Raw genomic sequence first — 12,391 nt, forward strand, 5'->3', positions numbered from 1 at the left:
TTAGTTTGACTATTCTTTAATTAGGAGCTAAAACGGGTCTCAGATTGAGAACATCACGATGGTGGAGATAAAAATGACCGCATTCGAATGGGTCTACGAAAGTGGATGTTTTTGGTTTAGCCCATGCTCCAAACAAAGCTTCCCTGCCTAATTAAATTTATAAAACTAGTTTTTGACTACTTTTTCTTTTCTCCTATAAATATCGAGGATGTATCTCGGAGATCTGGAATTAATAGTAAGGCTGTAGCTGTGGAGTAGCGCTACTTCTAACAAGGGTCTGGTTGGAAATGAAGCCAAATGCTCACTTCTATTCAAAGTGGGAATGCAAACACGACGATGCGAGCTTTTCCGGCCGAACAAGAAGGTATAGCACAACATGTGCACGTCTTTGGAGACTCCATAAAGAGTCTTTTATCTTGTTGTTTTGGGCTATTTTTGCCTAATGACATCTTCAGTACCCTCCCACTTCTACACTCGACAAACCGCCAGAATTAGGCAAACTCTCATTTCACTTTCCACTCCTGCTGCGCTCCGCCATACAACTGAAAATTAAATCTGTTGTCTTTACTTCTCTCACCACAGCTTACTGTTCTAATTTATCCATTATGAAAATGTTACACCACAGAAGTGAATGAAGTTCTACACAAGCAATTATGGAAAAACGCGTTGTCAGGGTTTTGTTTGTTCTGCTATTTGAGACCTCCGCTTTATTTAGAGGATCAAATGAAAACAAGGATAATGTTTGGCGGGACTGAAAGCGCCGTAGAGTGATGAGAAAGAATAGGAAGCAGAATTTTAGGGCGCATTTTCATAGTTTGCGCATAACTAGATTTGCTTTGAGAAATCAAACCTCTGCCTCTACTTCATTACCAGCAGGATTAGTGCAGGTTGAGACCAAATTCGATTAATAATGTTAAATCGCATTCTTCTGAGATTTTCTTGGTAACGTAATATAATGTAATAAATCAAAATCACGTTTACTATGGGAAGTAAAACAAGCAGGCGGAAAGTAGATATTAATCGGTGTGCTGTGGGGCTCTTACATTCATCACTGTTAGCTACTCATCAGTAGCCTATGCATAAAGAGAAGTGTTTGCTCAGCCACATTTAAAATATGTATTTGTGTGCAAAGAAGACGTTCACGGGGGAAAACGAGGCGATCCTACAGAACATTCCTGAGGATAATCATGGTTATGTTTTGTGATTAAAGTAAGTTAGGTGGCAGGATAGATACTTTGACTACTCTAGGTTTTACAACAGACGATTGCCCATTACTACTGAACATTTTCAGCAATACCCCTGCTCTCCCTCCATTCAAGTGGCCACTCTCCTATGTCCACTTGTGTTTTCGCTTTCCAGCCGTCTCCTCCGGTCTCTTCTAAATACTCATCGCGCATTTTTTATTTTTATGTCTTCCACTCTATACCCGATTTTCTCACACAAACGCATTTGTATTTGAATTGAATGACTGTTGATGAAAGGAATTCAATGTGATGGCCCTAATTAGCCAATAAGCATGTGGTTCGCATGCTTTCCACACCTACTTTTTAGCTACCGATGTCTGGCATCATTCAATTTGGGTGTGACGAAGGCGCCTTCAAAATCGCAGTGCAAAGATTATTGTGCGGGAATGCATTCTACAAGCGCAAGTGTCTAAAATCACATTCAGTTAGCTTATGGTAAGTGGTGTCGGGAGACATTTGCGCAAGTATCAAATGCACCTCTTTATTGTATTCGCCTGAGTGAATTTGTCTCTTACTATTGTTTGCCGAGTCTGTGTGAATCGCGTGAGACATGGTTGCGAAGTGTCGAAGAATTGAATTTAAAGGAATATTTGTGAATTGAGGCTATAAATAGCAGCAAATCTTTGCCAAACTTCATGTTCCACTTGTTAAGGGTGTAAAAATGCGTTGAATGAGGTCACCTTAACAATGCTTTTGAGATCTTCCAGCGGCATATTCATTTGAGTTGACACCACTGCGCTCACCTCATGCATCCCTTAATAATGGGAACAAATCTTCTTAGTTTTTAACTTTACATTAACCTTTTCCACCTTTGAGTTTATGTCAAGGCAGATAACGTATGGAAGCGATTTTTAATGGAGTTTTATGCTCCTACGGGTCTATTTTCTTCCAGTAGGAATAGCTTCTTACACCTGCTCAGTGTTCTTCATTGCCCCAAAGCGTCAGAGGCAGTGCTGCAAAATTTATTGCCAAGGTTAATGTCTCAAATCTACAGCTGGTCGGCGAAGTTGACACTGGATTACTTTCAACTGTTTGTGAAACAGGTAAAATGCGGAATGACACACACCAACCCTTCATATGTCGACCCACATCTATTGCTCCCACCCTTATCCAAAAGTTTTCTAGACACTTTATAGATGCACCTTTCTGCCTTATAACCAATCTCAATACAATTACTGGAGGTACACCATCCTCCATTGCAATTACTACGTACTCCGCTGAGCTGTCCGCTATACGCTTAGGAGCAGGTCCACTTTCCAGAAGTGGGGCTCATCCCTCGCGTCTACACGGTACAGTTGAAAGGACTGGCGTGCTTGTATCCATCGCTAAACAAGGGACAATAGAAGACCAATTCGCAGTCACGAAAATAACTACATCATCATTGCTGTTAGTAATATTACTGATAATATTGACAGTCAACATGCCTCAATGGGCAGTTCACAAGTGGACTTACACTGTTCGCGCATCATGCATCATTCAAGACTTTGAATGAACACATTGTTACATCTTGGTAAACACATTCTGTAGTTTTGCAGAATACAGTGGAAGTAATTTGCCGTGCGTTAATCCATCCAAAAGCAGCGACCTACACACAACACAAGTCACACTTTCCCCCAGCTACATTTCTAGCTGTCGCTGCGATTCGCCTCGACCTTCAAAGGGATAGTTTATAACCCTTGACCCTGATTGCGTTGTCAATACCTTTCACTCTGAGAAGAGCATCTTCTTCACCCAAATTAGTGCAGTTATTTGAATGACCGACCATTCGGACGGCAGGTTAAATGATGTGCCTGTATGTGCAGATTATTTCCCAAGTTGTTAAGGAATGGGGAGAGGTAGAAGACGTAGGTGGAAAGGAGGATGAAATAGTGTAAGATTAAAAAAGCATATATTAGGCATCTTCTACCGTACGTGTAGCAGTGGACGAATTTGAATAAAGGTCATTATAATGTCTTTGGCATGTTACTGCAAAATGCTCGTGGGAAGGAGATAAGTGGTGAGCAAAGTCCAACTGAGTCAATCCCCTCAATTAAGTCACCAAACATGTATATACCGTGAGTTATAATAAAGTATTCGGTGATTTTGTGCCTCCATAAATGTGTAAATATGCTAGCACCTTGAGGAATGAATGATCTGAGATGGTATCAATTGTTCTACGACCATGCTGTAGGGTTAGACGCACAGACAGCCATCGCATGGAAATGAAGAGGAGTAAAATTATCACGTAGGGACATCACCCACAAAGACAAGACATGCCGACGGCAGATTGTTTTTAAAATTTCTTGGTACAATCCTAACCTGTGACAGAACGCTATAGGAGCGGTAATTATTTTATTTACGAAATCAGATCACTGCTTAGGGAAGTTAGTGTCGTGATGTCTAGTGATGGCAAGTTTGATTGACATTTTTTTTCTGATTGGAAAGAGTCACAAAATTTTGTGTGTAAGTGGGGCAAATTGCATATTGTAGAGCATCACAATTAAAGTAAGGAGAAAATAGATCAGCATAAAGCGTGGCAGGTGAACGATGACGGTGAAAGAGATGGTTGTGTAGTGGCACAATACTTCAACTCCTGCAATTCACCACAAGTATGATTTTAATGCAAAGGGAAATAAAGGAACCTAACTAATGCGTTGCATTCTATTTACTTTGCACTCTTGACCTCTCACCTTGCAGCGGGTTCCTAGGCCTTTTAAGAGTCGTTGTAAGTGATGTCAAGTGCGGACTAAACTAACATGCATTTTAATTGAATTCCATGAAGTTGCCCTTAAAAGCCACATTTCTTGACTAAAGCAAGGATACACAGCCCACTTTCAGGGGAAAATCTAATGTGCTTGAGGGAAGAACCAACTGGCTGTCGCTAAGGAATGTGCCTGTAGGTACTCGTATGCACATGGGCAATGCATGCGTGCAACACGGTAGTCGATGCTAAAAGGATTAGGGAAAATAAATCTTACATCCTACTATTGACTTGACTAATTCGTGGTAGAGGCAGCTGCGTCAGTGAGGGAGGTGATAACACTCAGGGAGGACATTCCCAACACATTATTCAGGACCGCTTAGCTATTAGGATATTTCCGTTCATGATTTTCGCTAAATTAGCTCCTGCCCACTGCTGCCTCTCTACCACGCACAACTCAGCATAGAGCAGGCACCACCGCTCTCCTCAGCGCTCCAACAGAGGCCTATTAGAAATAAGGGCTGGCACTGTGCCTGCAGTCGCCAACTGCTAAGCAAGCATTTAAGCATGTAAGGGTGGCACTTTCTGGTTGGATAAAGCATTCCTTGAATGTAGCACGCATCGTGAAAATGCTCTGGTAGACTAACTGTATTTGGTATAAAAGGCTGAGGCAATCATGAGGGTTATCATTATCCAACTGTACGCGTAAGCATTTGCGCATCCCACAAAAGCATGTCAACAGCTCCAGCCATTGGTATTGACTTGGGAACAACCTTCTCTTGCGTCGCAGTCTTTCAATTCGGCAAGGTAGAAATCATTGCCAACGAACAGGGTAACCGCACAACGCCCAGTTATGTCGCTTTTACGGATAAAGAACGTCTTATTGGTGATGCCGCAAAGAACCAGGTGGCCTTGAACCCCACTAACACAGTGTTCGGTGCAAAGCGTCTTATCGGGCGTGGCTCTTACGATAAGGAAGTGCAAGACGACATAAAACACTGGCCATTCAAAGTGATCGATTCGGAAGGGAAACCGACAATCGAGGTGGAATACTGTGGCAAGACAAAGCACTTCGTTGCAGAGGAGATCTCGTCCATGGTGCTGCTGAAGATGAAGGAGACAGCGGAAGCGTATTTGGGCAACAAGGTGACAGACGCCGTGATCACAGTACCCGCCTACTTCAATGATGGCCAGCGTCAGGCAACAATAGATGCAGGAAAGATAGCAGGCTTAAATGTGCTCCGCATCATTAATGAGCCAACTGCAGCTGCTATTGCGTATGGTATGGACAAGAAAATCGACAGACAGCGTAATGTGCTCATCTTCGATTTGGGTGGTGGCACCTTCGATGTATCCATCATGTCCGTTGAGAATGGAAGATTTGAGGTGAAATCGACTGATGGTGACACTCACTTGGGTGGTGAGGACTTCGATTCTCGACTCGTGGATCACGTTGTGGAGGTGTTCAAGCAGAAATATAAGGGAAAGGATTTGACGACCAGCAAGAAAGCCATCACTCGTCTGAGAAGGGCTTGTGAGGCGGCAAAGAGGACGCTGAGTTCGACTGGGTACACAGACATCAATGTAGACTCATTGTTTGAGGGCATCGACTTCAATACGAGAAATACGCGGGCCCGTTTTGAGCAACTGTGCGCTGATCTCTTCAGTAAGACACTGGATCCGGTAAAGAAGGCATTGTGCAATGCGAAGTTGAGCAAGGCTGATGTCCACGAAATAGTGTTAGTGGGTGGATCGACCCGTATTCCGAAGGTCCAGGAGCTATTAAAGGACTTTTTTGATAGGAGAGAGTTGAAGAAGTCCATCAATCCAGACGAGGCAGTGGCGTATGGCGCGGCGTTGCTGGCGGCCAAGCTGACTGGTGGCAGGTCAAATGTGATGCAGGATTTGATTTTGCTTGAGGTGACGTCGCTCTCACTGGGTTTGGAGACCGGGGATGGTGAGATGACGACGTTGATAAAGCGTAACACGCCAATACCGACAAAGCAGACAAAAATCTTCACCACGTACTATGACAATAGACCCACACTGCTGATCCGGGTGTATGAGGGTGAGCGTGTTAAGGCGAGTGACAATCACTTTTTGGGCGAGTTCAAGTTGTCAGGCATTCAAATGGCCCCGCGAGGTGTGCCTCAGATCGTGGTAACATTCCTTATTGACGAAAACGGCATTCTCAATGTGTCAGCGGTGGACACGACAACGAAGAGGCAGGAGAGCATCACCATCACCAACAATAAGGGTCGTCTGTCTGCGGAGGAGATCAAGCGAATGGTGAATGATGCAGAGAAGTTCAAGCAGGAGGATGAGGAGAAGAGGAGTAGGATGACAGCGAAGAATATGTTAGAGGACTACATTTACAGCATAAAATCGAAACTGGAGAAGGAGGAAGTAAAGGGAAAGTTAATAAAGGAGTCTAGGCAAACTCTACTTATGACGTGTGAAATGACGAGGAGGCATATAGACACCGATCCGGAGGCCACAAAGGAGAAATACGAGCAAATGTACAAAAATTTGGAGACATTATGCAGCATAGTTATGGCGAAGAATAATCTCCGTTTGTGAGTGCAAAGATGTGGAAAGTGAAGCGAACGGATTCGCACATTGAACCGCGTCCTCTTTACCCCACTCTGTAAAACACAAAGTAACAAGTCTCAGAAATGTGTTTTAATGGATGCGCTTATTTAACTCTAACCCACTGAATTGTTACACGTTCAGCATTTTGACGGCTACCCATACAATGGCATACATTACCCATCCATATGCACCCATTTATTCATAATATGGCACCCGCCTACTGAGCTCCCGAAGCAGACGACAGAGATTATTCCACTTCATAGTTTTGCTTGACCACAGCTGACATTTCCGTAACTGACCTTGTCATGACATTTTTGTTTGAGGTACTTCATTCTGAACTGTCTTTTTGAAGATATAGTTGTAGCTGCTTCGATTGAAGCTAATCACTGTAAATAACTAACTTGGTGCAACCATCCTGAGATTTCTCATTTAATGAGAGAGTAGGGGATGGGCCAGCAGCTGAGCACCGTCACACACAGCTCGTCATCGTTGCAGTTGGGGGTGCCTTTCGACCTGCACGCAACAATGCGATCCAAGTAGAAATTCACACCAAATGGACTGATCAAGTAGACATTAGCGCCTCAATCAGTGCTTGTACGAAATTCTTGTATCCGAGTGAGCGATTGCATATAAATTCCCCACAATTTTGTCTTATGCCACGGCAATGCCCCTATTGATGATGGTAAGTGTGCCATCAAACTTGTCCGAGGTAATCCTAGTAAGAAATCGTGATCTCAAAAACAGCCTATCTAATTGAGATTCGCTTTAAGTGCTGATGATTCTTTAGAGGATTTTTTCGTAAGCTTTGGAGAAGATGAGGACCAGTTCACTCAATAGTGTTCTTTGTGGAGCTTAAGTCATTGATGCTGTGCTTAGGTTCAGGGTTATAAAATATTCTCTTAGAAATCCAAGGTAAATCACTGTCTCATGATTAGGGTTAGGGTAATTACACTCATTTACCACCCTCAAACACTGTAAGTGAAAGGGCTAATTTCGATGGGACTGTGAGTTTTGTTGGTTGGCATCAGTGCACAAAAAATAAGTCTTGAAGTTCACTCTTTCGCAAAAATTCAATAACCAACGTAAAGGAGGAATTGACGCAAGTCCAATTAGACTACTTGAAAGCGCTCGTCTTGCATTTTAAGTAAGACTAGAAAATTACTCACGCCTCATCAAATGTGGATTTACTCACTAATAATAGTAGGCCTCAGTGGTGAAGTTGACGGCCAACTTCGCACTATCAGTCCTTGAGACTGTCACAAATTGTGAAATTGCGCAGTATATGATTGAAGGAAGAACTATTTGCTTGAAACGAATTATTGGTGCCCTTAAGACTTAAAAAGTGTCTTTGTCTATCTGAGGCTTGTAAAGTGCACCGCTAGAGATGTTTGATTATCTGCTTGCCTTTTGAGTGAAGTGTTTGTACAGTGAAAGCTCCTCTACTCGGAGGGCCAGACTAACCTACCTGACCACTCCTCAGCACTGTTATGTCTCTCTACACCACCTCTCATCATCTTGTTACTTCTGCCTTCACTGACACATCCTTGCCTATCTTTGCATTTCTCATATAAAGGCTCCTCAACCGCTGGTGATGAAATCATTTCCACTTGTATGCTGTAATGCTTGTCATGCGCTTCGGATCCTTGCATTTGTGTCGTGTGTGGTTGGCACAGCTCAGGGCACAATAGTAGGCGTCACCAACTGACAAGCTCATGTGGTGAAAAGATGCGAATTGAGAGATCTGTACAGGTGGAACGCATTCCCTTGCAATGATTACGGCACCCTCTCAATAAAGGCATCTTTGCCACATCCAAATCGAACGAAGCCAGCCAACGGTACCTGAAACGTAGGAGTGGATGTCATACAAATCACAGGTTGATTAGCTACAGGAAGCCATGTTATTCAACAAATTTCGTCAACAGTCATCGCATTCTCTGTGGCTGTTTGAAAATTTTATCCTTTGCCTTGCCTTTCACAACGTCGTAATATGCAAGAGTGTGGTTGGCAAACGTCAGCATGGGTAATCCAATCGCAGTGGTGGCGCGTTCAAGTGCGCGAATCTGTGATGAGCCTTAAGAGGGCGATAGATTACATGGTGTTTCTCTTTGTTATCTTTAAATCACATAAAAATGCAGTTAAGACTACCGTAATTCATAAAAAGTGAGCAGCAAAGTGCATGGATAAGTGAGATACCAATCCGCAGGGAAATGTTTGGCGTTAGGTATTAAAGAGACCAAGGAAATGCTGTTTGTGATTTGCCTTGGCTATTTCCCATGTTGTAGCTTCCGAATTTTCTACTTGCCACTTTCGACGTCGATGGGAATGAAGTTGTCTGCTATTAATTTCCCTTTGCTAGGTTGGGAGGTTGTCGGGCCATTGTTGTGGACAACGGTCCTACAGGTACATTCCTCTAGGGTAAAGGCTAAACACGAGGCAAAGACTACACCCACACCCCTGGATCACACCAGCATGTATTAAGCTCTTAGAAATAAATAAATAAATGGCTAAGTAAATAAATGCTTGAAATTGAGAATTGTATGTAACATTTGTGTAAAATAAGCGATTTCGATTAGTCATGTAAGAAGTGCGCTCAACTTCTTCAAATATGAACCATATTGGACTCAGCTTGGTAATAATCCACATGCTGGAAACGCGCCATCGTGGACCATTTGGCCGAGGTTTAAAACCAAATGGACTGATTAGTGTAGCCTCGTACATTAGAAGAGTAGTTAATTCAACAAAGAAGCAATGAATTGGATTGACAGTCAGTTTTTGACTGTACAGCACCGTAGAAAGTGCTGTTGCATCTGAATTTGATCTGCGTGTGAGGCAATACCTTGAATTTTCACCTCGAAGAGTAATGAAGTACGGTGAGGTTCGTTGCAACTGGTAAATCAGTAACTGCTCCGTGCTCTGAAAAGTACACACCCTATAAATCAAGTCACCAGATTTCACACACAAATGGCTCCTGTGTCTACCAGTGAATTTCCATATTGTGCCTCAGTCATTTGAGCAACACCAAATTAAGTATTTCTCAAATCTCTATAAAAAGTTGCCCTACGATATTGCCACCTTAAATATATTCACTCTGTAATGCGATGAGATATGCTACGGAATAAAGCAAGTCTTTGGATCATAAGGAGAGGCATATCATTGCATCAAAGGCGATATTCTCTATGCTGCTTGAATAATTGAAAGAGTGGGTTGACCACTGTCGAGCAAAACTGAATGCTAACTCGTCTACTTGCCATTGGGAATGCACCGATTCAAGTAGCCACCTTTTAACCAACTTATGTTCTTCAATACTACCGCTCATCTTCTTCATGCTCCTGTCATCATTAACACCTCCCCGTCCAACTGTGCGCTACTTATAGGAAGCCACCTCAACTTCTAGTTATGGGATCGTTTCCATGAGTGTGCCGCACTGCTTGTTCTGCACTTCGACACTTTCTAACCATGTTTTATGTAACTGACACAGCTCAGTGAATAATAACAAGCGACATGACCACTCGTTACACCCAAATCGAATGAAGCCACTAAATGACTGATGAAATGTGAAGGTAGATTTCAGATGAATCACATGCTGATTGGCAGCACAGAACCACCCCATCGAAATGCTCTTGTTGACAGTTGTTGCATTAAAGTGCAAATGCCTTTGTGTAATGTAAGAAATTTGAGTACGTGGAGGGGACTAAATAAAATTTGCATGAATGCGCAACATGTACTCAGGAGAGGCTGGGAGGGAAGAGAGGGATGTAGAAGCACAAAGACAGGCGATTGGGCAAGTGGGTGGAGAGATAGCAGTGGTAGTGTTGCAAATTTTCAGCGGTAATGAACAATCATCTTTTGTGCACTCGGGCATATTTCATGTAGCTAACATTCTAAATAACTTAGCTTGGCTATGAAAAATTTAGGACAGGCCATCCTCAAGGGTACTCTGTCGCATTGCCTCATCCGCTCCCATGTACCTCTTCTTTCCACGCAAAAGTAAGCTTTGTATGCATAGTTGAGCAAGTACTTCTCATTGCATATGGGATACTGTTAGGTAGGTAGTAGTGATGGATTTACAGGACTTGCTGTACGCGATTTGCGACTACGATCGCTACGCTCTTTCTTCTTTTTACAACAAATCATTACTTTACTTCACTATATCATTAAACTACACCAAATAAAATATAGAATAACTTAAGTATAGCACCGTTATTCGAGGCTGGTCCTAGTACGCAATAATCCCACTGATTATTAAGCAGAGACAGAGGCTTGACTTAGGAAAGAAGTTCTAGGGAAGTACGGTCTATGAAATGGTGCCTTGATCTTCTCGTTCCTGCTCCACCTCGCCTCTACATCTCATTGAATCCCTCTAATCAGATACTTTGATTTTACTTGATTGCTTAAATGAAGTGTAGGACTCGAATAGCCCAATAAACAAAACCCTGACAGCATGCTTTCCCATATTGGTGCATACAGAAAATCATTCCCTTCTCTATCCTCCATTTTTACATAACATTAAAGTCCGGATCACAAACTGGGGAGGTGCGAGGAGAAAACATCATGAATTACATTTCCATTTATTAGGTAGAGTGCAAACGACGTGGAGAAGGAAAATGGGAGTGCATTTAATTTTTCTGCTTTGGCGAGTTTGGAAGTTGCACAATACTGCTGGTGCATTAAGGAAATGGTGTGTAATGCAGGGAGAACCAGGGCGATTTAAGGAGTATGTGAGCCTGTACCAATGCAGCTCACTGGGGAGTGTGCCTGTGCCACACATTCATAATCGGCGGCAAACACTCACCACGTCCTGTTTTTTTTGCCACCTTGAGTAGAAGTGGACATTCAACTGCATTTCTAACCATCCCATGTTGAGGGCAGTGCAGACTTAGCAAAGAGCTACGTCAAGTCTGCCGTGATGTTCAGCGCTATAGGCTTGGTGCTAAGCTCAAACCATAGATATAAATTTTAAATAGATGTCAAGAAAGGGATAAAACCATCAACCAATGCCAACACAACTTACGTCAAGCGGTGAAACTTTGTCTAGAGCCTTTCTATAACCAAAAGTCTACTTTCGTAAACTCATTCGGATATCATCAATTCAATCTCCCCCATCACTGCGTCCCATCAACGAAGACCGAGGAAGAGTTATACCGCCATTTCTACCATCACATCGAGTGCACAGCAATGAAAATTATGGTTGAAGTGAATCTCACTTTCATTTGGTGTTTGCAGTGACGCAAACTCACCTGGCAGCATCGGCTTTGAAGGTGGTTGACTATTTGAACCTCAAATCTGGCTGTTGCATTACCAATGCGTGTCACTGGATTATGGGCGGTGGAGATGAGATTACGTGCGCAGGCCAGAGAAAGACCAAGCGTCGCATTTGTTGGATGTCTTGTTTTATGGATTTTGCACAAGGTCTATTTAGTGGCAAAGGAGATGTTACTGACATGGCTTCTTTCTAAGCCGCATCGTTAGAGGAGGTGGTGGATAAACCACTCCTCCTTCCACTACGCAAACGAAGCTATCCGGTCTATTCAGAAGGGCAGGTTGCCAAGCACGCCTGCTCATCCCAGTTTATGCTAGTGAACGTTTGATGATGCGAGTTCAGTCGTGTTACGTGAGGGTTTGACAGCAGTCGGAATGTAGAGTTCTCTTTTACTATTTTGCTGAAGGTGATGAATTATTTCACCCGGGTTACTTACCCTTCCGTAGTGCAATTTTGGGGAGAATCAGAGTAACATTAAAATTAGTACAAGAAGGATGCAGACACCGATGGCACTTTAATCCTCACTTTTATTAACCAGACGAGGGCGGTTTCCAAGACTAGCTAAAACACACATTTTTGTTCTTTTATGTAATGGCATCAATATCAGTCAATTTT

General features: G+C 42.9%; 1 protein-coding gene across 1 annotated transcript; it reads left to right on the forward strand. All coding sequences in view use genetic code 11, as the record gives it.

The window, feature by feature from the left end:
- Window positions 1-4,656: 4,656 nt before the first annotated feature.
- Window positions 4,657-6,504, forward strand: EGR_08691 (Heat shock cognate protein; the record flags this gene model as incomplete). Its single annotated transcript, XM_024497940.1, has 1 exon — window positions 4,657-6,504. One exon carries the CDS (start codon window positions 4,657-4,659, stop codon window positions 6,502-6,504), a length of 1,848 nt encoding a protein of 615 aa, XP_024347622.1.
- Window positions 6,505-12,391: the final 5,887 nt, after the last annotated feature.

Source organism: Echinococcus granulosus (genome assembly GCF_000524195.1).
Source record: "Echinococcus granulosus chromosome Unknown EG_S00116, whole genome shotgun sequence".
Taxonomy (NCBI): Eukaryota; Metazoa; Platyhelminthes; class Cestoda; order Cyclophyllidea; family Taeniidae; genus Echinococcus; species Echinococcus granulosus.